The following is a 27,855-nucleotide window of genomic DNA, read 5'->3' as shown; positions in this document are numbered from 1 at the left end:
TACAAAAGCACCACTGATTATTGCTCTAGAAAAACTGCATGAAAAATTCAAATACGCACAGTAAAAACATCACCATATGCACAAGACTTAATTTCTTAAAGCAAGTGTATGGAATGCTGATCCAATTTTACACATACCTTGCAATATTAAGTTGATATTTATATTACTTGGCAACAATGGGAATTTCTAAAAGCACTGTTATGAGAAGGGAAATGTTCATATACAGTTTAATATGTCAACTATCATAGTCCTAAAAAAATTAGCATTTACAAAATACTTGATAAAAATATTTTTTAAAAGTTGTCCAAGAGGTACATAAAATCAACCCAAAATTTTCATGATATTTCATTCATCCTTGTCACCTACAGATTCAGTTTTCTGAGCCTGTAGAGAAGAAAGAAAGAACCGAATTACTATAGTGAACTGCCCATTGCACGCCTAAATACCCGAACTACCCTTGCTCCTTCCATTTCTTATTTGCAACATCTCAGTTTCAAACCTATGTCCACCTCACATTTACACAATCAGAACAGGTACATTCACACACTTTTCTTGAATTATTGGTCCCACCTTTTCAAGAGCAATACAAGCCTTACCTGTCAGCTTCCACTGTTCATACTGAAAAGCACCACACTACTATCTGTTCCTATGCACTGCACACATGCTGAATGCTCTACCGTACCCTCAACTTTCACTGTTTCAATCTGCCCTTTTACTGACAGTGTGCTGGGTAGGGCACCTCTGGATGTTCAAACACTAACAGTTGAGCGAGAGATGCGAATCTGCAATAACATTATGGGCAATAAAAAGAAACATTATGAACATGCTATCAATGTCTGAAAGGCTGAATCAAAAAACACTGATTCAATCAGCAGGAGGTATGTGTGTAAAGTACCTCTTCAGCTTTATTTTCACCATTTTCAGATGGTGTAGTACCTTCCTTTGCAGCTTCTTGCTTTTCATCCTTCTTCCCTTTAGCACCTTTGCTGGCCTTTGTTCCAGGTTCCTTCTGACAGGAGATTAAAAACACGGGCATAGACATTGTATGAGTAGCCAGCACCCTACATCTTTAGGAAAAAAAAAACACCTTCATATGAACTAAAAAAGCAAATCTTGGCAAGCTGCATATGCTGGACTGAAACAGAAAACCAGTCAAAGACTACCTGGAAAATGTATATCAAAAGAAGTTATACAGAGACTCTCAAAATTTCTGGAAAATGCTGGTGTCTGCTTCTTTATTGGGATACAAAAACTCCTCAGACCATTTTGGTAGAGCTGAGCTGTATTACAGGGAAGTATATACAATATATCTGCATGAACAAATACAATTACAGTATATTGAAAGCTTATTCAGCCAAGCACAAACACCACACTTGGTGTAACAGCACTACATTTTAGCATGAAATATTAAATTAGATTTAAAAAATTAAGCATTTTTGTTGGCTGTTCTTTCGTTAGTTTGATAACATCTGTGATGTTCATTCTGTGTCAGTGAAAGAACCAACCAACACACCAGGGAGGCAAACACTGATACAATTCCATCTGCAGCAACACAAAGCAGAGAATTTATCAAAAGAGGCTATTTTAACAGCTACAGTTTCATTTGGAGATCTGCTCTTAAATGATTTGTATGTTGAAGTCTGCCTTTTTTTTTTATGCTTCTCTATGTACATATTTATATTTGTGATCTAACGCTAGTAGAGACATATGTTACGAATTTTAAGTACCACGGGACATAGACGTTATTTAATTGAAAATTTTACATTAGTATTTAAAGTAGCTTTGGTAAACACTGTAGAGATCTTCTACGTGATCATTTGCTCCAAATTCTCTATTCAAAATGGAAATAGTAGCTGTGAACAGGGATATTAAGGCCAGCCTCCTTTCATTAACCACCTCTCCCCAGTGATCCCCATACAGGAGTGGGGCAGTAAACAGGGAGTGCCAGTAATCCTAATCCCAGAGCAGCCTGAATGACTCCTTTCACCCTTCAAAATTACACAGCAGCTATGATGCTTAACTGAGAAGTTTATTGGTGATGAGAGTCCTGACTCTTCACCTACAAAACAATAAACTAACGAACTGACTTAGAAAACCCATAATTTGCAAACTTTTAACAACAAAAATTATCTCAAATCCATGCCCAGGTCTGGTTGTTTACAAGCAGGTTCAAAGTACACACTTTCTGATTTCTGTTTAGGAGGCGGAGATGAATATACTCCTCAAAATTTACTCCTTAAATTCAGTTAGTTTGGAAAAACAACCCCAACAGATTACTGTATAAAAAAGCTACCAAGGATAACGTTGTAATGGATTTGAATCACCTGAATTGAGCTTCAAATGCCTTTCATGCAGTTTAGGCTGACTCCTTAACACAGAGCTCATTTTACAATGCATACATGAAGTTACAGAAGCTCCCATATTCCCTTCTTTATTAATACCCCTTTTAAAAGGGAGCAAGATGGACTCAGCAAGACTTTATGAGTAATTTAATTTCATAAATCATAAAGTGCTTGAAGTCACAGAGTTTTGCTTTCACATGCAGACTCTGTATCCTGATACTTGCCACACTGAAATACCAATAAAAGGATTTAAAAAATTTAAGTGTGAGGAGTGTTAGATTCAGTTTCCAGCTTTTTTTTTTTTTTTTTCTTGACAAAACAATTGCTCTAATTTAACATTCCCCTTGGGCACAAATAAACCTACAGTTTCTGAAGTACATGATCTGTATGCAGGAATCCTGAAAAGGTATTTCAGACACTAATAAGATTTCAATTTGACTGTAACTGGCCTAGAAAAAACAAACCATTCAATTTAAATACATTTAATTTCACCTTTAATTATAATTGTGCATTCTCAGCAACGGCCAGGCTTCAAGAACAGATAAGAGTTTCTCACTGTGAAATGAAGTACTGCCCCTCAAGACAAGGAAACAGGATGGCACTGAATAATCCCAAATCCCACTGCAGAAATTGGTAGGCCTCAGGGACAGCTTACTCACCAAACCTGTACATCCCAGGAAAGGTGTAGGAAAGGTAAAGGTTCTTCTTAAACTATGGAACTCACTACAAACTTACATGGTCTGCATATCAAACAGGCAAGACATTTTGTTTGGGCCAGTAATGAGGCCAGGAAGGGGTGGAACAGAAAGAAAAGAATGATCTGTTTCTTTTCCTGGGGGGTGGGGGCAACAGGGAGCTGCGGGGAGGGCAGGGGAGCCAATGCCTCACAAAAACGCTCTGAACTGAAATGTTTGCAGAGCAAAGCAGGAGCACACTTGTTTACCATTGGCTACAATGATGGCATCAAAAAGGAAAGTATTTACCTTGGTGGTTTTCCTTGGTTTGGGTTCAGGTTTTGGCGGAGCAGGTTTCTATAAAACATTTTTAGTTGCACAATGTGTTAGACATATTATCAAAAGCCAGCTAACCACCTCCACACCCCAGCCTCCCCCACCACACACCTTCCCTGACTTCCTGCTCATTAGTCTGCATCTAGAAACAGACTCAGAAACCTTAATGCACAAAGGAACCTCATCACTGTACACACCCATTCTTATGAGCTCACTCATCCATCCAGCAAAGCAATTTGGGGTCACTCTAAGAGTAAACATGGAGATAAGCAGTTACTGTTAAAAATAATAAAATCAGGTATGTTCTAACAAAGAGGAACTAAAACCAAATACTAGCAGTGGGCATCAAATGGTCCTTGAAGGACTGCTCCTTCTCCTTCCTGGAGAAGTAGTTGCTTTTCCACAACTAACATCAGCCTGCAAAATAATACGAGGTCAATACTGCACATAACAGCGTTGCGGTCAGGTGGGGAAATGCATCTTTTGTCAGAACAAGCTGAAACCTGAAAAACTGAAACCAAGAAAGCACAGTTAACTTCAGCTCTAGAGTTCTTTAATATCCCTCAGCAAGTATAAAAAGTGAATCAAGCCAAATATAACAAACCTGTTTGGTCTGAGAAACCATATGTGCCTAGAAAAGTATATACCAGGAGGTGTTATACATACTTACAGCTGACAATCTTGCTGATCGTCTTGTGGGCTACAGAAAAAGAAAAGAAAAAAAAAGGAGAAAACATTTTTATAGGCTGACAGCAAACAGTATCCAAAGCAATATAATACCAGTCATTTCACGGTGGCAGCATAAAATACGCCCCTACCAAAATACAACTCTATTGACAAACACAATTCATTTTTTCCTCACCTTGAACAAAATTTTACGGAGAGAGTCATGTGAAAATCAGCAGTAAAAGCTGTTCAGATATTATAACATCTAAATCTCCATATGGTTTAATACCTCCCCATTTTCCAAGTCCCTTCCTGCTCCAAGCTTGACTATCGCACAGGACACCGATCCTTTCTCATAAAGACTCAGAATGATGTTTCTATAACCTAGCAGATGCTACTTGTAATAGCAGGCAAAAAATGCCATCTGATTAACAAGAGAATGAAGTTAACATCCTTCCGTAGAGGACATCAGAGTGCTAAAATTTCAAAACATGAAGGTAAGTCCTTCCACTTCCTCAGTTCCCCACACACTCAATCTGAGAGTCCAGCTGCACAAAGACAGATGCAGGGCAAGGGGGAGAAATTATTTCTTCTATTTAACCAATTCTGAAAAGGAAAGAAAAAAGATACTCTGATTTCTCCCACCTTTCTTTATCACTTCAACACACTTCCTTATTCAATTTTATTTATCTGTTCTTTTCCATAAATTTATTACTCAAGTCTTAGAAATAGTTGTAAGCTCATTAGTTTGTTCACGGTATTTCTGTATTCATTAAAACAGATGAACAGATGAACACATGATCCAGTCACAAAGCATGGTTATCAAGCAGTTAAAGTTTGGTCTGCATCACAAACCTGCCAAAATAAATGGACAACTCAACTGGGACAAATATCCAATGTAACACATCTTAAAAGGTGAATCAAATGTATCTTCTTAATTACATATTACGCATTTAAATTGAGCTAAGAAAACATGGCTCCACACATCTTGCAACATGAAAAAGCTGCTGTTAATATCTGAAGAATGCAGTAATTTGTATTCATTGAAGCCACTTAAGTATTCTTAGTGGAAAGCAGTGAATAGCACAGACCTGCATTCATTAAAATAGAAGTCTTATAAAAAACACCTGAAGATATTTTCAGCTATCAAATATTTATGCTGTAAAATAATGCTGAGGCCTGGCATTATTCTACAGGAGGTTAAATAAAGCATTTCACTTGGTCAGGTAATCAAAGAACTCCCAGCTCAAGGTACCTTCTTTTACAAAACTGTTTTCTTAACTGGTTCCAGTGCATTTGGGCACTAGAATATTTTGTTAACAACTATTTGTTTTAGAGGATAATATGTTCATTCTCTCCCACATTCCCAAACTGTTCTTGTTCCATGACTGGTTTCATAGAAGGCCTGTATTGCCGTAAGAAAGGCAGCATAAACCCCCAGTTCTTTAGAAATGCACAGCGGCTAAATGATTTTAATTCTGATTCAGAGTGTGTAAGTATTTTGTGTTATCTAAGGAGGGAAGTACAGTCAGGTCAGCAAAAGTCACATTTTGATGCCCTTTTGTCCCCCTTCAAGCAACTGTACTAACCCAGAAACTAGCAGCTCACCCCAACAGTTAGTTTGACACTGGCCCACTAGGAAACTTCTACGGAAAAGCTATGAAATGGAGCAGACACAGAACAACGCTGCACACTTCCCTACTGCGCTAGCTTCTGGCAATCTAAAGCTGTGAACTTTCCAACCTGGGTATTACATCCACATCATGTGTTTATTAGTCCCTGAGGGTCATTTTCTCCATAAATTTGTCTAATAACCTAGTGAACCCATTTATACTTTCAGTTTCCAGAACATCCTGTGGCAGCGAGTTCCATTAATAGGATTATGCACTGTGCGGAAAAGAGAAAAAGGAAAACCTTCCCCCCTCTGTTGTCTTTCCTTTAAACTTCTCACCTTTTACAAGGTTCCTCTTGTTTTCAGTTTCATGAGTAATAATTTCCTAACTGCCTTGCTCTGTGTTACTGATGATTTTATCACGCCTCTGTTAGATGAAAAATCAAGACAGTCAAGAATCCTAGAAAATCTGGGTGGTTTGTTTTCTTTGGGCTTTTTTGTTTATTTGTTTGTTTGTTTCCATTTCGGTTTCTGGTGGTTTTCTCTTTGCTTTGGTTTGTTTTGGGTCCTCTCCCTTTCCCTCCCCCAACTTGCTCTGCATCCTTTGTCCCAATATACTTAGTATCCTTTCAATTCTATCACGACCCTTATAAGGAAGGGTCAGGAGAACATTTACTAATCCCACATCTGGGAACACAACACACTAATCTTGTGATACACTGATTAATTCACACTCTGTCCTCTAGTATTTTTCCCTATATTCTAGTTACCTTTTGTTTAGAAGAACCAATGTCTTCTAGTAACCACTGATTCCACAATCTCTCCCCTGATGAACAGCCAATTTGGTGACCATCACTCCCCCTGTGTATTCATTTGCATTTCTCCATAATCAGTTTCAATTGACGTTTTATCACCTAGTTATCAGTGATGTAACAGCCTTCTCTATTTCTGGCTTCTGACTACCCTGATGATTTTTTTATCAGGGTAGTCAGAAAGAGAGGAGCAAACTGCAGGGGAAACTTCTGTCCCTCTTCTCCTAGATCACTAATGAACATATTCAGCAGCACAAGCCCAAACACAAATCTGTCCAATATTCCACTGGTAAGTCTCCTCCGTTATAAAAATTAGCTACTTCTCCACTCTTTTCTCACATGTGTATTTGTTACCAGTTCCTAGGAAGATCATCCATTTAATCCATGCTAGTTCAGCTTCTTTAAGAACCCGTTTTGGGAGCCTCATCAAAAAGTGTTCTTTCATGCAAGTAAACTCAATTGGTATGCTGCCATCCTCAGACCTGTTGACTTCTACAAAGAAATAAAATGCCTGAAAAATGACTTCTCTGCAAAATCTGTCAACTCCCTCATTACACATTTATCCATATACACTTAAAAAACCCCACCCAACCAACCAAAAAACCCCACAAACAAACAACAAAACAAACAAACCCTCCCCTACTTTTGCAAGCTACTACTCCAGGCTTTATTTTCCAGAATCCCTTATGTAAAGTCCTGGGAGCATTTCATCACCTTCAGTTACTCTGGTGCTGAGGCCAAAGCAAGCAGTTTGGCAAATGCTGGGGAATACTGTCTGGTTCTCGCTCACACTCCACTAAAGAACGTCCTCCAGACTCTACACCCATGAGAAACGGCTCTGCTGTGAGAACCTCCCTAAGAATTTTCCACAGCAGGAGTTTCTTTACTGTTTTTCAGCTTCACATTCACAGTGCTGTAGGGTTTGCTCCTTTTCTCATTATTTTCCATCAACACAACAACACCTTTCAAAGCCAATACATTTCCCCATTTTTGCTGTTAAGTCATTCTGGGTTTTTCTGTTTGGTTGCTGGGGGAGGGGGCAGAAGGGTAGTGGGGGCTTTTGAAAAACTGTATGCGTTTCTGCAAGCCTTTAGCAGGGCATACCACAGAGCCTCTGTGCCACCTGAAACCATTAAACTTTTTTGCTTCTCCTTTTAATAGGCTTTATTTATTTTTTTTAAATCCCTTTCTTGATATCACACCTGACCACAGCAGAGTTTATCTGGACTTACATTCTTGCAAGGATGATGAACCTGAATCTATTATGGCCACAATTACAGAATAGTTCTCCAACAACTGTCTTTTTAACTAGCTCCTCCATACTACGTAGAACCACATACAGCTGATTATTTTTTTTACTGGTTCTATGATTTGTTCCTCCAGAGAGGAGGCAGGTACAGTTCTAACTTCTTTGTCTTTCTAAAGCAATCCTATCCCTTTTACGAAATGTCTGAAAGGGAACCAGAATGTCCATTAACAATGTCCTTGGAGCCCCTCTGATCTCCCTTAACATCCCACTGCCATTTTAATTACTGTGGTCAGATGACATCTGGCACAATTTCTACACTCCATACTTCTCATTTATACATGGCTTGGCAATCCATAAAGGATTCTGCTGTAGTTATTAATACAGTTAATCTAGAGAAATATTAAAGACGCATAATAGAAAGCCATTCTACCACTAATGCAACTTAGCTCTCAACCCTGTGTAATTTGTGCTTTGGTGTCACAGCGGCCCCACAAATTTCTGAGTTACTCATTTTATCAATGTCCTCATTTAAAGCCAGACATTCTGAATTGCCCAGACTTAGATTTGCAGCTTTTGTATTTTGGCTCAACTGCCTGTTTTCATAGATGCGAATTAAACATCACTCTATTTCTCAAGGCTGCTCTTTACATTTTCAGATGCAGACTTCTATGGCTTCTGCGCTTGCCTCTGCTCTCCACGACAACAGGGAGCTCTGACTTCACCCTAGGCACTCTCAAGAACATGCCGGTCTCCCCTCAGATGTTTAGTTCAAAATAATTCAAAAATCTCCTCAGTGCCATCCACAGAGGCCTCATTTTGTTCAGACTGAAGCCACGCTTTCCGTTTATATTCTATCTATTCCAAGAGCTCCCAGTTTCTAATCTAATCCTACAACTATTTTCCTCATTCACACACTAAGAGCTATAGGTGTATCTACTGAGACTATCTTACTTTGTTGTCGGGTTTCCCTCCCTCCCCCAGTAGCACCTCACCTTGAAATGAAGACTAAGAGCTCTGGTACTTCATTCAGCAGGCCCTCTCCAGAGAGCCTATTTCTGTAAGATTCTTGGTCTTTCTTCCTTACGCTAGCAATCAGATCTCAAATTTTTACGAGAAGGAACTTTTCTGGCTCTTGGAGTTGGGCAGAAAAAAACATTCATTCAGAGCAAAGGAGATTATAACTTTACTATGATTTAGTCAGCCTTTTCATATTTTATGGAAAAGAAACTGATTTGTCTTCTAGAAAGTTCCATAGGAAGACACTGAGATATCAGAATCTATTCCTCTTAGACCTCCTTTTTACTCCGTTTTTTTTTCCTGGAGCTTATTGAAAACTTTACTATTGTTTGAAATATTTTGACATTTCCACTGTACCATCTTTCTCTGCCAGACTGAGCAACAACCAACTTCTCAATTCAGGAAGTGTAAAACTTCATTAGACTACTTTTTCCTGTTCAAATATGCTCAAAGATTTAGAAGAAGAGTAATTAATTATTAATCCATTTGAATATTCACCTATTCTTTCAAAGGTTCTGATTTAACTTCATCTGGCACAAAAGATAACAGCCTAAGAAAATGAAATCCTCATAATTCCCTACCTGTTTTTTAAATTCGTATTAAGAGCTGTGACAAACTACCAAACTTTACTGCAGAGGTCAAGGTATCACTAGCGGTATCCTTCCCTTCTGTGACATAAGTTACTGTGCCCTTAAAATAAATTCAGACAAATAAAACACACAAACGTGTCAGCTGCTCCAGTTTAGAGCCTGGTATCTTAATTCAAGACACCCTTCCACCAGTCACTTAAGCTAAGAATAGTTTTGAAGCAGACGGGCTTAGGTGTGCGCATTAACCTTCTTCTGCCAACCTGCTAGAGATAGAGCAACAGTTGCAGGCAGTAACACCTTACACTGTTGTCACAGGATCCAGCAGAGTTTGTCTATTAAAGCCCTAAGTGTTTCTTAAATTTATTTTATGCATTAATAACCTGCATGAATCTCAGTATACCAAAAGCAATTTATGCTAGATAAGTTACAAATGTGGTTTACTGTCATTATTCCCTCTGAAAACAGTGGGGCAAGACTGCAGATCTCCACTTAAACAACTACATGCCAAAATGCATTTAAAAAAATAAAATAATAAAGAATACTTGCCTCTTGTTTAGTTACTTTTGCTGCATCCTTGCCTTCAGCACCCTCTGGAGACTGAAAGAAAATATTAAGTCAGTGGTTTTATTACAGACTTACAAGCAACCATGCAACAAGAAGATTATGGTTAAGTCTTCTTTTCATACATTTCAGTAACTTGAAGTCTGGCAAATTTACATTAGTATTTACAAGAAACACTGTACCAGAGTAATTCTAGATTTTCCAACAAGAACACAAGGACTGATCATCACCAGGTACATACATATCATATCATATCATATATCATATCATATCATATCACAGATCATCCCTCAGTGGTCTCTCTTGCCAATTAACTAAAGCATCTGCAGGTTCCAGTGGGAGTTACATCTCATCAGCAGTCGGCAGCACAAAAGTATGAACTGGAAATCTGAGGTTTGTTCTATAGGGCTTTTGAAATCTCTGAGAAATTTAACATGTTTCTTCCCAAACATGAACCTAAGTAGTAATGAGATATGATGAACCAAAAAAGCACAGCATTACTGAAATAAGTGATTTTTTTTACCTCATTTACTCAATTTGCGCCTCAGGTTCACTCAGCTGAAAGCTTTAATGGTATCTTTCCTTCATCTCATCTCCTCCATCAGAACAGCAAAAATCAGTAAAACACCAAGACACCGACAGGAAAGCTAGGGACAAACATATTTCTTCTCAAGAACAAAGTATCAACCCTACTATTTCAAAGATAGCTTTTCAGAGGTACTACAGAAATGTTAGTTAAACCACAGGTATGTGTGTGTAAAATCAAGTTTGTGAGCTGTTGTTTTGGGGGGTTTGCTTGTTGGGGTTATTTGGGGATTTTTGGTTTTGTTTTTTTTACACAACTCAAGATATATTACTTCATGTTTTGCAAATGACTGGGTTCTCACCTAAGAGCAAACGATTCATGGAAAAACAGCGAGCAGCAGCAGTTAGAGGAGAACTACAGCAACGGCATGTGTTTCAAAAAGGCATTTAGCAGGCAGCAGAGAAGACAATTTGCTTGCTGTTTTGTTTTTCAATCAGTAAAGGAGCAGGCTAGCTATCTTTCCCTTTGCCTTTCCATTGCAACCCTAACCCAAACCTCACCCACAGATCTTGATATGGAATGTCTGTTACACAGTTATGGTTTGGAGCAGAATAAAAAAAACGGCTAGTGTGCAGCAGTTGACCACTGCCTTCTCCTGGCACTGGACTCTAACATACTTAGAGAAGGACACCCCCCACCAGAGAATAAAACATGGCTTTGTTACTGTGTGCTCTCCTGACAGAAAGGAAGCATGCCACGACAGCAGCTGGTTTAAAAATCATCGAAGTAGCTAGAAAACAGCAGGCAGTTAAGCAGCACTGCGCAGCACAGAGCAACTCAGAATAGCAACAGTCAGGCATCCAAAATGGAGCCTGGCTGTTCCCTATGCTACTGCAGCCTCACCAGCCACCTACAGGATCGTTTCAGGTTTGCATTCCTAAAAGCCTTTCAGTTACTTAAGAGTCGCTACAGCTTGACGCTACGATGCAGGGAGCATCAAAAGCCGTAGTTTGTACAACAAAACTAAATAGTTCCATGATGCCTGTCAATAACGAAGTCTTGTTTCCTACAGCTTCCCTCTTCAATAACGAAGTCTTGTTTCCTACAGCTTCCCTCTTCAGCTCATGATATGGTGCAGGTTCTGGAGATAGCTTTTCTGTAGCCCATGAATTTATAACACCTGTTTCACATGAATTTTCTCAAGTCTAATAAACTTGCACTGCACCCTTTCCCTGGGGAGGGGGGAACTCGAATGGCATCTTTCCTGACCTGAGCACCTATTCATAAGGAAGGTCTCTCCAATTTTATAATCTTTTTTTTCACAGTGACGGCGAGGCCCAATTTTTTCAGGGGTAGGGACAGAAAGATGGCATGATTCATTTCCATTGGAAGCCAGGCTAAAAAACACCACCAGAAACTAAATGAAGCTGACACTCCACAATCAGGCTTTTTAAACCTGCTTCCCTTTCAGGAGCTTTGAAACAGGGCTAAATCATCACAAGATGGCACTGCCACATGCCGATAGCCCTGCAGTAATTGCCCAGGTGCAAATATTCACCCTTCAGTACTGCACAGTTAACATGCAGTAATTTACCCCACTCTCTTTAGAACTAGTAAAAACCAAGTCTCCTACATGACGGACAGGGCAGCCTGATTTGAGATGCCAATGTAATTGTTTGACAACAGATTTTAAATGTTCATGAGGCTAACCACAGGGGGGGAAATATATTAAAATACTCTTAATGCAACCACAACCACTGTATACTACGATACATTACACAACATACTTCAATTGAGTTAGCTAATTAGCCCAGCATTCCCTCCCAGGTTAGAAAATCCAAGAGCAATTCCAAAGGCCACATAACTTTCCTCTGTGAAGGGACATGCACAGTAATAATCTCAGAAGTGTGAATAAGCAGCAAGGGGTTCTGACATGCTCTCATTTCCATTTCAGACCAGCTTCCTCTTCTCTGCAACCACTACAAGTCCAGGTGTTTGGAGGCTGTGCTCATCCTCCCAGGGCCTTGGCTCCCCACATGCTGGCAGAGCTGCGTGGAAGGCCATGTCATGAATAAGGTAATTGATCCAGCTGAAAAACAGTCTGCTGCTTAAACAAATTTATAAATATATATACAAATTATAAATATATAGTCTTCCCCGCTCCAGCAGAACCATTTTACTGCACAGCTGCACAAACAATTGAGCCAGTACAACAGACAAGAATGAAGTGGCACAGGGCAGTTGCAAGCAGCTTGGGACACTTTAAGCCAATAGACACATCAAAAAAATATGTCAGATATGGTTAGAGTATATTTGTTAAAAGAGGAAGAGAAACTTCCTTTCCTGTCTGCGATCCTGCTTAGACATCCCAGTGAATCCCAGCTGATCTGGATCTTCATGCTAGTTTCTGCAGTACCTTTTACCTCTCTCTAGGGACCAGACAGATTCGTACACAAATGGATTTGTGCCAAGCATAGTTCCCACAGAAGGTGGCATGCCACAAGCAGCGACTGTCTGCACTAGCGTCTGGAAGTCACAGGACTTTTATGTAGATACCACCAAAACCTTAAAGTACCTGTCTCTAACTCTTCCACAGGAATCCTTCCCCCATCTTTTGTCCTGGTGACAAACTACTGAAGGATCTCTGATTTCAAAGCAACCAAACATACTAAGCAACCCACCCCCTTGCCACGTTTTCCTTGGTGTAATGCTGTGGCTCACCATATTTCACATGACAGCCCACTTACATTTAAACACACCCTGGATACTGTGCCTCACATTGTAAACTAGTCAGGAGCAGTACTATATAAACTGCAAGTTTTGTGCCGCAAAATCAAAGACCAGTGCAAGCGCTGAACTGCTTGACAAGGTCTCTTCTCCAACCTCAGTAATTCTTCAGCTATACTCTGTCACATGCGTGTACTACCCTATAGACCCTTTGTGCCTTAGTGTATGGATACCTACAAGAGACAAGACAGACAAAAAAAAAAGGCAAACAAGGACACAGATTATGGTGATTTATTTTTAATTCTCCAATCACAGAGGTACACAGAAGGAAAGCAGCTGACTGGCTAACTCTAAATATGCTTTTCACATTTAAACTAATAGCAAGTTTTAGGTTCAGATGACCACACATTGTGTCATAACTCAATTAGCATTACATGTTAGCAATAAGATTGTAAATTAAGCTGTAGCTAAGCTTTGTAAGATCTGTCAGAGCTGCATAACTTTTATACCACAAGATTAACCTGGAAGGTTGCATGCCAGATTCCCTACCAGCAATCAACTCTTTTTTTTTATTATTTGCTTTTTTCACACCCCTTTTAAAGGACAACCTACAAAAATTAATTTGAGAAGACAGAACAAAACAAAGGAACATGAATACAGTATAGAGAACATTAAAAAAATTATCAAAGCAATATCAAAATTAAGCTTGTTTGTATACACAGTTCCAGCATTTCACCAGCTGCGAAGTACATAGAAGAACTAGTGCTTCCCTGCACCAGGACAACACTGCAGTATCTGCAATGCCAACACCATTACAGAGCTGTTAAACTGAAAATAGAAAACTAGGTAAATGTTTTAAGGAAGCATTTAATAGTATACACAGGCAAATTTCCTTTTTAAATTGTCCTTAAGGCTGGGTTTACCTGGTAGAGATGCACCACGAAAGAAACTAAAAGCTTCAAGTCTTCTAATCAACCCCCTGCAATATAAGCAGGATGTAATGAGAGTACCATAACAAAGTAGTGAAAGCACCTCCCTGTTCAAGAGATCCAAAGGTACATTTAAACTTGCAGTGACTGGCTTCTGGATAAATATTTTGTGCTTAAATGAATGGATTGTACTATTATAAAGGAGTACATTTAAAAGCATGAAGAATGAGAATACAACTATGCAAGAAGTAACAGTCAGCACAGAAGGTTGCTTATAAAATTAAATAGACCACTCATTCTCTGAAGGATCTTATTACCAGCTGAAACTCAACACCCTGGCTCTGATGGGACAGAAATTAGTCTTTTCATACCCACATTAATTACAAAAAAAGCAACCAAAACACCCAAACAAAAGAACGAATGAAAAATCAGATGCCAATTTCATCCTAACTACCAGCTTATCAAGTTAGAAAGGCAGAAAGCCTTAACTGTCCTAACACTTGAGCACTCTCCTCCCTTCCTTGCAAGCTGTTCTGTTCCAGCCACATCTCAATACGATGCCTGCAATGGGATTTGCCAGTAGATACTTTCCTGGCTCACTGTTCTAGCTGCCATTTCCACGATGTAATGCTTTGGTCATTCCTACAACAACTTCCGTCACCAAAATACAAGCTCGCAACAAAACCACAGTGCAAGAAGAGAACACATATCAAATCCTAAGCTTTTTCCAGGTTTACTGCACCATTTTTCTATTTTTTTTTTCTGCCCTCATTTCCCTTTGAGTAGGACTCTACATTAGACTAAATTTAATACAATAAATTGTTTCCTTATGCATGCTAGAATTTCTAATTATTTGTCTTCAGAGCACTTCTGAACTTTGTGCCTGTTCATAAATGTAATTAAAATGCTGTTTATTTCTGGGTTTAGATTAATGAAGACTACATACTGACTAATTTAACATCAGCCAACTCCTACAACACCCTTCTAACCACTGTTTCCACATTTATCTCCTTCAGCATCTTACCATTAACCTTTGTTTATAGCTAGTTCTTTCATCTGTTTTCAGCGGATAAAACAGCGCTCACTGCCAAGCCAAGAACTTTACAAGTAAAGTTAATTTACTCTAATAAATGCTTTAAGAAATCAGGTATTCTTCCTACTACACCTGTTCATTTCTTTTTTCTACCTAGAGCCTGATCCTGGACAGGGAAAAAAACTTGTATGCCACCAAATAAAAAAAACCAAGTAATTCTGACAAAACTACAAGTGAAGTACATAATAAATCTTGTTAGGGATGGATTCTTTAAATACCCAACCAAAGTGATACCTGTCTTGCTCTCTTAAAAAAAAAATCCATTAGAAAAACCCAAACAAAAAGTCCTGCTTTTTATTCTTTGAGTATATTGTAATCTTTTTGTTGAGAACTATTACAATGAAGTATTACACAATATGTCATTTTTAGATTTAAATCCCTCCACCTTACATCTATTAAGAGTAGAATATTTAATTTTCTAATTCTTTTGGGGAGAATGTCAAGATCATAAACCTCTGAAAAGACAAGTGGTACTTAAAATCTTAAATATAATGAAGACCATAAATATCCCCTGGTATTAATATACAATTAGGGGGAAAAAACATCAGGGAAAAGTCTCCATTCTTGGTAAGAGATTCAAGCCAAAGAGTGACTGGTTGATATGCACTGCATTTTCAAAGAATATATAAGAAAATAAAAAACCAAACATTCTTGTTCTAAGCAAAATCATTAGGTTTAGGAAATGCATTTTATTATATTCCTTAATTCTTAAGAGGTAGCTTCTGTGAGCAATTCCAGGCAAGCCAGAAACCCAGTCAGGCCTTGGGTACTTCTAGATATTCAAAACCAGGGAAAATAAATGCTTTTCCAGAAGAGGAAATTCCTTCACTGTAGATTTGAGGTTTTGGTATTCCCACTGAAAAAAAAAGGTCAAAGATTGACCAATATAATTTAAAATTCATTTGTATTTGTTGGGATATTTTGTAAGTCTCACAAATGGTTTGGTTTTTATTTTTCCTTCCAAGTTTGTTTTCCCTGTAGTCAGATTTTTTAATGTGATATCTTCTACCTATAGCAGAGTGAAGAAGTACGAGCAATTTCTAGAGGCTCTGATTAAAACAACAAAGAAAACAACAAAAAAAAAAACAAAACAAAACCCACAATCTCCAACACACACACACACACCCCAGCATTGTAATTTAAAAGTAAACAGTTCCTTTTTCAGCAAGTAAAGTAATCAGCTGTATTTTGAAAAATACAGATCAGCCATGGGAGCAGTGAGCACAGCGCATTTGAAATTGCTTGGTTTCCTCTTATACCAAACGTAAGAATTCAGCTAGGTAGTAAGTAAATTCTTGTCCCAATATTTGCTTAATCATTTTACTGCCACCATAAAATAAAAAACACAGATTCAAAGAACATGATGGATGAAATCCAATCCCTAATAACATCATTTCTTTGACCTTTCAAAGCTGATTAACTCATCTAAGTCAACATACACAGGCAGTTTTTAAAATCTTAAAGATGAGGCTCCAAAATCTGCATCTAAATTGAACTGATCAGATCTGCAAAGCAAAGCCAGCACAAAGTGCATCTGAAAAAAAAAAACAGTAATAAAGAAAAATATCTACTTAAAGATTCAGCAACCATTTTCAGTAACAATCAATTCCTGAGAATAGCCACCTCTGACAATGAACATGATATTCTGAATGACTGAAAAAGGGCGTACAATTCTTCCCCTCCTAGAGGACATAACTGTGATAAAACCACAATAATCTAGAAAGGAACCTTTCTGTTGTTTCAACTAACTGGTGCTACAGGACGTCAGACCTCTGAGACGGTGACAGTAGGTCCACAACTACGAGGTAGGTACCAAAGGCACAAACTGATACAATGCCTTAGGTACACTGACCTTTTACAGCCCGGTAATAATTTCAGCTGTGGTTAACAGCAGTATTGCTCTACTACAACAGCCAGAATAGAGGGCTTCATAGAAACCTAAAAACAGTTTCAAGAGAAAAGAAAAATAAAATGTCTCCAGGAGGGTGCAGGTAGGATAAGGAAGAAATGATGCAGGATGTTTTCATACTACAAACACAGCACCAACACCTCTCCTCAGCTCTACTTGAGAGAAATGGAACACTGCAGAGGTAAAAATGTCATTAGACAGCTGATTGCCAACTATAGAAGCACTGTCTACTACTACCACACTCAGGTAGCATTAGGACAACAGAGAAAGCTAGGTGGCAAAAGCAAAACCACCCAACAGTCCCAACAAAGCCCATGTTGATGAGAACATACACAATTTTTTGTTTTCTGCAGACCAATCCCAACAGTCTCAGGGAACACAGCATTTTGTATTTGCAGCTTTCACTGTTCCCAAGTACACCCACTGTTTACTGCAGGAAGACAGGAGCTGTATCTCCAAGTTGCAGGTGTAATTAACTGAAAATTGGCAATTTCCAAAGACGGCAAAGGGGAAAAAAAAAACAAAAATACAAGGACTCCTCCCTCCCCAAGAGTCCAAGGACTCAATCTTACCGACCACTAAGTTGTTCCGATTATTCTAATTAATTTCTCCCTAAGTTAAGGACAACCAAAGAAGGTCTGGCTAAGGCTGATAAATGCCTGACTGCTGCTAAGAGTTCTGCCCTTCCTCATCTAATCATTCCCGCCCATAAACCAGCTTAAGTCTTTGTGCCAAGATATAGGAAACTAGATCAGCAGACATATCTGGCCAAAAACTACCTCAAACACGCACAATCTCCCACAGACTAAATCAGAGTAAGAACAGGAATGAGTATCTGGAATTGCTTCTTTTGGCCTGTACATGCCATCTTGAAATATCTGTTTGACTATTGTCCAAACTGTGAGTCTCACACTGCCAATTTTGCCAACAAAACTGGTATAAAAGCATCTTACTTCTGCATACAGCCAATTGTCCATTCCCAGCCTACCCCCTTCTAACAGGTTACCACAAAATCATTGCGTCACTGTGCAACATGTCTAAATTGGAACAGTAAAATGATCCAGGATTTAAATAAAGAAAAAAATAATCAAACGCATGTCCAAACTTGTTAAGTAAGCAACTGTTAAGAGGATCATGGCCTAAAATGTAAGTCCAGCAGATGAAAACACCTTTTTGGCTACTGGGCCATGGGATAAAACATTGTGTGTGCTGGTTTTGGCTGGAATAGAGTGCAGCTAAAGAACAGAAAATAGATGGTGGCCATTACGATCCTACAAAGTGCTAATTTCCAAGAAGAATTTCTGGTTTACTTACTCTTTGCACAAAATACAATACAGCAATCATGTCAAGCAAAATTCAACTTCATATAGTTTCTCTCAAATTACAATACACCTTGGACCATACCAGGCCTATTCACAGCTATTGCTTGGGTATAAAACAGCACAGAAAGAGAAGTTTTTCAAGTAACACAGAAGAAAAGGAGCCTTAAACTAGATAGCTTATACCTGCTACATCCTATTTACACACAGGACTTCTTTATTTTTCAAACTTAACAATACTGATACTCTAGAATACAAAACAATATTACCACCCTTGCTGTGTTGAACTATTGTATATAAAAAGATTACCTACACCTGGTTAGTTATGAACTCAGAGGTGATGACTTACAGAGTAGATTGTACTACTGGCTACAGCTCATCAGGTACCACGCTTTAATTCACCCAAGGACCACTAAGGATGATTTTTAATTGGCAATTCACTGAGAGTTGTCCATTAATGAAGTCTAATTGTATTTCAGTGTGGTCTAAGACAAAAATTTATATACACTGTCACAAATTGCTAATGAATGGGTCAAATTTTTTACAGACTCATATAAAGCAATCAGAAATATTTTAGATCTATAAATCCTTGGTCAATGAACTTTTCATCTCCATAACCCTAAAAAGCAGACTTCAGGTTAGAGATAATGACATAGTTTTAGCTATGACTATCTTCAATATAAAACATGGACGAATATTTCTGCATGTAATTTAACAGCCCTGTAAGTATCATTTAATGCAACATGGCATAGCAACATTTCCCAAGAATGATTTTCCTTTGTGCCACTCAATACTGCTACACTGTATTACATCCAAGTGTACCACGCACAGATAAAAATCTGTGATCTTCTCTACTTAATCTTTCTGTGAAAGATGTAGATCCTCTGAGTCAGTCTGGTCACAACAGATACTTGGTGTAGGCCACCTAAGCAGTTTGCAATTGCTTTAAATACGTCGAGGTTTAAAATTCTTAATAGTTACAAATTCATTACAAGTGGTACAATTTCTAAAATCGGTGAGAAAACTTCCTCTTCTCTTGTAGCAGACTTCTGCAATCTTTTAAGTTGCTCAGGCACCTCTTTGTTGTGCTTGAAAGTTAAGTGCATGTTTACAAAGCAATCGTTTTACCTGTCCCTGCATAGGATGTTGAAGGTAGAAGCCCACATGAAGGCTCTGCTGGTAGGTTAGGCAGGAGTCTGTCAAATTCAGGGGTACCTCAGCAATGCAGATGCAAAGAAGGCTATCTTTGGCTGTTGCCTACCCTGTTTTCCAGTAGTAACTAAGTGGTCTAGGATTGATCTAATAGGAAAAGTGGAAAAAGATCTACCTTTTCATAGCTCTGACTTCTGCTCTTAGTCTTCATGTTGCACAAGGAGAAAGGAGGAAGCAGTAAGCAGCATGAAACATGGGGAGTTCAAGCAAAAGTCTAGAAGGAGAAGTGGAACAAAACGGGAGTGGGGAGAGGGCAGCAGCCAACACATATGGATCTTGTACTGAGCCCCTTTACCCTACTAATCACCTCCAGATGATGAAATAAAATACGGAACCTCTCCTATTTCTGCATCCCACTGCTACCAATGTGTGCAGTTAGTTGTGTTCTGGGCAAAACTGAAGTATGCCTCTGCCACAAAGAGCTTCCAACCCTAGTAATGAAACAAGTTAAGAAGGCGAGTGTCCTCACAACATCACTGGAACTGCTCTCCTGCCAAGTAGCTTCAAAATGAAGATAACCACTATGTTACATGTGGTACGTTGAACTGACACAGACTGATACACAGCTTAAGTATTAAAACATGGAAATGGACATGAAATGCAGCTGAACAGCACTTCAGTGTACTTCATACTCCTGCACCATGAACGCAAACTCACCTGCTACTCTTTGCACAAGATCTACACCTCATTCTACAGACCAAAGAGCAACAGCGAACATTCAGAGCCACAGCAAACAGAACTGTCATCTGCAGAACCCTCAGCTTCATTAGTTAATTGGTATTTGATCACATACAAGTTGCTCCAACAAAATTTTAGAGAACTGGTCACTACTGCAAGTTCCTCTACGTACGCACCACAAAGCAAGACAGCAGATTTGGAGAAGTAACAACAAATGCACCACTTGAGTGCAGAAGGTGCTTGATAGGGAAACGGGGCACAGAAGTAAATGGCCAAGTTGTTGGAATGGTTCCTTCATCTTGGATTCTCAGCTTAAGATGTCTGTCCAGATTTTTTACCCCTCCATCAGTGAATGAGGAACAACATTTATCTTTGAGTATTCATAACACTTCAGAAATGCAACTCAAACATGTAGAAGAATTTCACAAAGAGAATTGAGTTCAGGTCAAGAAAAAAAAGGAAAAGTAGAATTTAACAGCTCTAGGTTTGTAAATGTAAGGATATGTGTTTAACTCCAAGGACTAGAAAACACACTGATTGACCTTACTAGTTGTTTTGCCAATCAGGTAAGAGTCCCACGAAAAAAATCTAGCATGTGATCATGTAACTAAATGCACCATGATAGGACAACTCTGAAATACTGCACCTTCTAACTTCCACTACAGAAGCAGCATTCCGAACAAAATACTTAGAGGGTTTGTTTTTCTGTAGTAACTATAACTAACTCAGACTTTAAAGAAAATGAATTTGCATAACAGAACAGGAACCTGCCACAGATGTTCTCCATTACATTTTCACAGCATCAACTGTATTGCAGAAACTAACATTCCTGATTACAAAGAAGTGTTGAATAGCCTACAGAAATGGCTAATTGAACCATATTTTTATTTGCTCTGAAGCAACAGCAATATTTAAAGATATTAAAACAACAAAACTTGGAAAAGTTACATTTAGTCCTCACATCTGATTCAACTCCAAGTGTTTTCAGAACAATGTGTCAGGTGTAGGCTGTGTTTCACAGCATCAGATTAATGAACAAGTTGGGTCATTTTGGAGTGCAACCCCAACTAAGAGGCTCCCCAACCAGTACTGAACAAATTACCACTCAATCCGTTAAGGTCCCTCAGAGATGATGCACATTCTACTTAAAGGGCTAAGTACCATTCATCTTGATGATGACCACATTAAAGCTGATGTATGTATGCTTATAAAGACAGGTGTCTGTGACCGTACCACGATCCTCCTCACCATCAGGTATGGAATGGACCTTCATCCTTTTATGGCTGACATGGAGACAGTTTTGTTTGGGCCGTTTCAAGGTCAAGGTGTTTTCCAACATGACCCAAGAGTTAATTTGAGCAAGCGACAAAACAAAACACCTCAATTCATTTCATTGCTATCAATACCACAACAAGCATTCTGGTTTATCCCACACTGTCATGCCATTCTTCTTGTGAAAGGCCACATTCACACAACATATTATTACAACAGATAAAGGATGCAGTAATCTGACAGGAGTCCAGAGTTCAATACCTTTTTGTTTTAGCACAGTATTTAACACCATCTCAACACACATGAAGTTTTTCCTTTTCCCCACAACCCTCAAGGAATGAGTAGCAACATCCCAATACCTGGGGCTGCAGCCCTCTAGACATGGGGAGACAGCCCTATATTTTTTTGTTCATATTACTAATAATAAGGCCAGGGACTCAGCAACTGACTTTTGCTTACATGGAGATGAAAAAAAAAAAGAAAAATCAGACATGAAAAGAAAATCGAACAGAAAGGACCAGCCAGTTTAGATAACCAAGGCATCCATAAAAACAGGTACAGGCGGATTTGTGCCCTTTCTGGAATATGATTTATTTATTTGATTTATTTATTTACCTCCATAACTGTCAAGATTTCTCATTTTGACTTTTGAAGTTTATTTCCTTATAAAACTTTAAGTGTTAGAAGGGTTTATATAAGTTAGAAATTTTAACAGAAGAACTGACTAGGCACTGCATGTGATGGTTTTGTCTCCATGTGGAAGCTGACTGGTGTAATCATTCAGCTATCACTGCATGATTATCTTCTCACCCTGTGGATGTTTTTCTGGAGCAAAAATTGACTACTGTAGAATACTTGGGGCAATTTCACTTTTTCTCAAAAAGCAAAGCCATTAATAACACACGTTTCCTGGAACCAATGTTACCCAAAACCCATACTTCATGTATAATCTTTTTAATTTAAACATTTACCTGTACAATGCTAAGGAAATTAAAATTGTACCATTAAAATTCACTTCCATTGCTCTGATCCCATATGCAATGTTTTTATTACCTTTTTATAATCTTTCTAGAAAGAAGACTCATTTGTGTGGACTTACTACTCCAAGATCATTTCTCTTGTTAAACATTTCACAACAGACCACAAAAAACCTACAAGAGTGACTTTAATTCTACCCCCTCTTACGCAGGCCAGCCTGAAATGTTATCCATAGCATAAGAACGCAAAAGGGCAAAGGAAACAGGATTGGAAGTTTCAGAAGTTGTGGACAGTCCAATGGGCACATGCTGATTTTCAACTTTTCTGTGATGATAAGCAACGGTGCTAAAACAGCAGAAACACTACCTGAGGCCTACATGAGGGTGCAATGACAGAAGAGCAAGAGGAAAAGCATTCCATAACTCCAAGCCCAACTGTCCCAATAAACACAGTCAGCCCCAGAGCTGTATCCATTTTCAGGACTAGAATCACGTTCTTAACAATGAATTAAATAATTCAGCAGTGTACTCGACAATTTGACACTTTGACACCTCTCATGAAGAATAACAAAAGGACAACAGCTGAACAGAGCTCCCTGGAAGCCATCATAACTTTTATTAAAGTGCTGAATTAGGGTGTATTAGGAGGTCACAGGTGACATTTGGGAAATCCCCCAAAACACAAACTGCTTTGCTTTGGTTGACCTAGTTACAATTAAATGACCGCAGCTATGATTTTTTGGCACTGCGTGTATCAGTGCCAAGCCCCTTGCTGTCCTCACCCGGCGCCTGCAGAAGGCAAGGCGGCGAGTTCCTGACGAGGATCACCTCCAGCGGGGCCTCCCGCGGGTGCGCACCCCGAGGGCCGGGCGCTCGCCCCTCCGCCGCTCGCCAGGAAGGGGGCCAGCTGCCGCCGCCCGCCCTCAGCCTGCCTTCTGCCAGACCGCAACCGCTGCCCGCGGCCACGACGCCGCGCAGCGAAGAGAGTGACAGAAAAGCCACCAAACCCCACCACAGCGAGCCCGGCTGCCGAAGGGCCGCCGCCTAAGTTTCTCCTGTCCCTTCGGTCTCACAACCGCCCCCCCCCCGCAGCTCCCTCCCGAGGCGGCTGTCCGCCCTGAGATGCCCGCAGAGCGGAAAACGGACGGCGACAGGGAGACACCGGCCATGGCCCTTCACCCTCGTCGTTGGGCTCCCGGCCCGGCGGGGAGGCGGCGGGGGCCGCGCGCGCCCCCTCAGGAGGCGCCTCCCCGCCCCCGGGGGCCCTGCCCGGTTGGGCGCCGGAGTTGGTACATACGGGTCTGCCGCGGGAGGCGAGGAGAAGGGTGTAGTTTGTTTTAAACATGGCTTGCCTCTCCCCTCCTCCCTTCTACCCTCGGAGCCACCACCCGGGCACAGCGAGAGGTGGACGCAGCAAAATCCAGCCGCCCCAGGGTGGGGGCTGCCCCTTCCCCGCCGCTCCCCCCTCCGCGGAGTTTGCAAGCAGGAAACTCCGCCCGCCGGGGGCCAGGGGCGAAGCCGCAGCTGCTGCAGCGCTTCTCCCCAGTGGCGGAGGGAGAGGAGGGGGGCCTGGAGTTGTGATCGCGCCTTCACCCCCCGGGGACGGGGGCGATGCAGCCCCGCGCGGCAGTGGGAAAGTAAACAGGGGGCGGCAGTGCTGGGAGGGGTGGAGGGGGCTTGCAACAGGCAGCAAAATACCCGTGTGAGGGAGCAATCCGCGAGCTACGGCACGGCACAGCGGCGGCGGAGCAGCGGGCGTCCCCGGCCCCCAGCGCGCAGCTCACCCACCGGCTCTGCCCGGGGGAGACGCGGAGGCAGGACCCATCACACGCCCGGGGCGCCTTACCTTTCTCTTCGGCATAATGTCCCTGCTCCGGGCCGCGAAAGTAAAGCGACGAAAGAAGCTCCGGCTGAAGCGTGGATCCGCCCGGTGGCAGTGGCGGCAGCGGCGGCGGCACCGGCGTCGCTAGTGCCCGCAGCTGTGCCCGCGCCCGGTGCCCGCCGCGCCGCCCTGCCGCCCCCGGCGCCCCGGCAGCCCCCACCGCCAGCGCCCGCCTCGCCGACGAGGCGGGCAGAGCTGGGCAGCCCCGGCTCCTGATTGGCTCCCCAGCTGCATGGCGCCCCCCCTCTCCGGCGGGAGCGGGCTAATCAGGGGCAGCCCGTACGGGTCAGAGGCCGGCGCGCGGGGACGGTTGGGGCTAGCCCCGGGTTCTGAAGGGAGCGTGAGGCAGGGGCCGGGCTGCTGGCCGTTATCGCTCAGCGGCAGCCGGGCTCGTTCGGGAGCGGATGGCGAGGCGGACCGGAGAGGTCTGGGCGCATGAAGCTAGTTGCGTGCGGAGAGCGGCATCTGCCCGAAAAGGCTACAGTGCTCGTTGTACAGGTGAACGATTTCAACCTCTTTAACTTTCCCTTCATTTTCTCCTCCTCGACTGAAATCTGTATTCTTTCCTCATCGTGGGTGTTCTCCCTTCTTAAATCCGGGGGGCTTATTTTGCTGTGCAAATCCAATCACCCTCCAGTCCTTCAGATGTAAGGATGCTGGGGTTTATTCCAAGTCTCCTCTTTACACAACTTGCTAAGTCACTGGCAAGGCAAAACGGTGCTGAGAGAAACACTCCATTGCAAGGTGGTATAATCAGTTCCTCAATTGAAGTTCAAATGCCAGCAAATCCCCCCCCCCCCCCCCTTGTTTTGTGTGTGTGTTTTTATTAAGATTTTTCAAGTGATTGACTTGTTAGCAGCTTGAAACCAAATGATTCCTCTTGAGCACCTGCAGAAGCAGCAGTACTGAAAACGGAGGTTTGCCAGGGGGTTGGCCTTTTAGCCAAGAGCTAAGTGGTTAGGATGCACGCAAGTACTTGGCAGCCTTAGGCCCGATTTTCATCTTTACCTGAGGGTATTTGAACTTACACCTCTTGTTCTCCGATAATATTATTTTGACAACAAACTACAGTGTCTCTGGAGTAGGAGATCTTACATTCTTCTGTTGATGCTATTTCAACAGCTTTGTTGAATTTACATTAATTAATTTGTACTAATAATTCATGAGGGCAGCAACCCAGGCGGGTTTGCTCCCAGTCAAGTGTGTAAACCCCCAGACTAGGGAGTCACACCCACTTATTCACATGCTACTTCCATACATTTAAGTAGCTTGTACGAAGTGTTACAGTTCCACATAGGATGACTCAGAAACATGAACTTCAGCAGATGCTCATGCTAATCAAACGTTTATCCTACCTCATGTAGTGAGGAGCAGCAGCATACTGTGATAGTGTCATGCCTCAGTATTAACATAGGAAGGAAATAAACTGGAATTACTCTATAGATTAACCTTTCATCCTATTTCATTTTTTCCCCCTGTTTTCTTCAGCATTTTCCCCCACATATCCTTTATCATTTATGGATGATGGGAGCAGTCTCTACAGCTTCACTGTAGGCTGTCCATTCAAAAGAAACCAGAGCTGGGCCTCCATTAATACAGATGAATACTGTTCAGGAGAGCTACACACAACTGCAGTGATTTCTTCCTAAGCCACCCAAAAAGTTGGATTAAATTCACATCTAATTCCAAACCAAAATAGCCTGGGGAGGGATGACGCACCTAGTAGAAGTTCTGATTAGCTCTATGGCTACCTTCCTTCTCGTTCAATTATGTTCCTCTTTGATTTTGTCCCTCACCTTTTAAGACTCGTGGGGTAATTGAGGTTGACCTCAAGAGATCACTAAATACAACCTTCTGCTAAGTTAGAGAAGGCAGCTGAGGGCCTCCTCAAGTTGGGAGTATCTCTGAAAACAGATCCATGATCACCCTGGGCACTCTGTGTCAATTCTCCAGTTCTGTCCCTGCTTATGCATAAGTTCAGTTCTAAAATTGTCCCCACCTTCTTTCCGCTGTCAGTCCAGTTTCTTTAAACTTCCAGCTAGAAGAGGATGACACTTCTATCAGAACAGCAGAATCCTGGGAACAGGCAGAGAGAAAGTCCAGTAGGCTTGAAGTAGTTTTTCCTGGTTTTATAGGAAGGGGAAAAGCAATCCTCTTGACATTTAATTTATAATTAGCTAAAACTAATGAGCTAGTGTGAAGGAAAAGCAAAATTTTAGCAGCAAGATAGTAAAAGAAAGAACTGGTACAGCTGGGAAGTTATTTACAGATGCTCCCACCACTACCCCTCATTGAACCAAACTCAGGTTCAGTGGAAATATTGCACCTCAGGATGAAATTACTCAGGAAAGCTGCTGTTCTGTAGAACAGTCCAGTTGGTTTCTTTCTTCACTCCCTTATTCTGTACCAAAGATGTAGGCTATGGTAGAAAAGCCATATTTTGGCCATATTTTTGGTTGTCATATAAATTAGTTTACAGATTGTTTAAACTTCACAACTGTTTATAACTAAATAAGGGATGCAACTGGAAGTTACAGTTTTCTCTAACAGCATTTAGGAAGTACACAGATCAAAGTAATGTAGCCCTACATCACATTTCATGTCCAAGAGATGATGGTTGTAATATGGAGCCACCAAGATAGCCTGGGAACTGTCAAGAGAGACATTATTGTGATCAGTTCCTTATAAATGAATATGTGACTGTAGGCCACTAATTCAAAATGGTGGCAATAAGAGGTTATAGATACATAAACTAAGCAATCGACACGCTTCTAGTTAGTTCTACTCTTTCAAAAACAGGTACTCTGAAGTCTGATAATTATTTTCATTATTATTCATCTGGTGCTGTTTAGAAATTTCTGGTGCTTCAGAATTGCAAGCAAAAATAATTTATGACAGTTACCTTTGAAAAGAAACCTGTCAAGGAGTTCAACTCCTATGAAGGAGCTCCCATAAACCATTTAAAATAGTTTCAGAACTGTCTTATGGTATACTTCTGAATAAGAAAGGAGTTTAAGCACTCCATATTCACCCCACCACTACCATGATAGCTTCCAAGCTGTCAAACTTTTGGAGCATGTCAGCTTTACCGTTGAGAAGCTCAATCTGCCATTGTTTCAGGGATAGCTCTATCACCTTGAACCACTGCAAACACATTTTAAACCTCTTGAACTTTCATTCAGTAGTGCTCTGTGCAAATACTGTGCAGAATAGCAGAAAACAGAGACATTTAGTAGCTAGCTACTACAAAACAGCAGTGCCAGCTTTTCTACTGTACTAATCAATACAAGTGCAGTCAGTTCACATGCATATTAGACAGCTGAATTTGGAAATCTAATAATTTTCAATATTTGCCATAAATTTCTGCTGATTATTTGCAGAAACAGAGCAGCTGGTATACAGAGTTTCCATAGAAGTCAAGAAGAACCACAACAAGGAAGTTTGGAGCAGAATTTGGCTGACACCATATACC

At 40.8% G+C, this 27,855-nt stretch overlaps 1 protein-coding gene and 1 long non-coding RNA gene across 2 annotated transcripts in view; one reads left to right on the top strand and one right to left on the bottom strand.

Annotated features, from left to right (window-relative positions):
* Positions 1-390: 390 nt before the first annotated feature.
* HMGN3 (high mobility group nucleosomal binding domain 3) lies at positions 391-24,535 on the bottom strand. Its single transcript, XM_057412477.1, is given in 6 exon segments — positions 391-782; positions 896-1,009; positions 3,326-3,373; positions 4,023-4,052; positions 9,845-9,895; positions 24,348-24,535. Coding segments are annotated over 6 exon segments (441 nt in total). The 5' UTR covers positions 24,363-24,535; the 3' UTR covers positions 391-599.
* A 231-nt stretch (positions 24,536-24,766) lies between these two features.
* Positions 24,767-27,855, top strand: part of LOC130600848 (uncharacterized) — a 38,627-nt gene continuing 35,538 nt past the window's right edge. The window contains exon 1 of the long non-coding RNA XR_008972540.1: positions 24,767-24,881. This is a non-coding gene — a long non-coding RNA (uncharacterized LOC130600848). The remainder of the gene's footprint in view (positions 24,882-27,855) is intronic.

This window comes from Pezoporus wallicus, unplaced genomic scaffold (genome assembly GCF_028554395.1).
Source record: "Pezoporus wallicus isolate ANWC-B61680 ecotype Strahan unplaced genomic scaffold, APGP_CSIRO_Pwel_v1 contig_4788, whole genome shotgun sequence".
Classification (NCBI taxonomy): domain Eukaryota; kingdom Metazoa; phylum Chordata; class Aves; order Psittaciformes; family Psittacidae; genus Pezoporus; species Pezoporus wallicus.
This window is presented reverse-complemented; position numbering and strand designations above follow the sequence as displayed.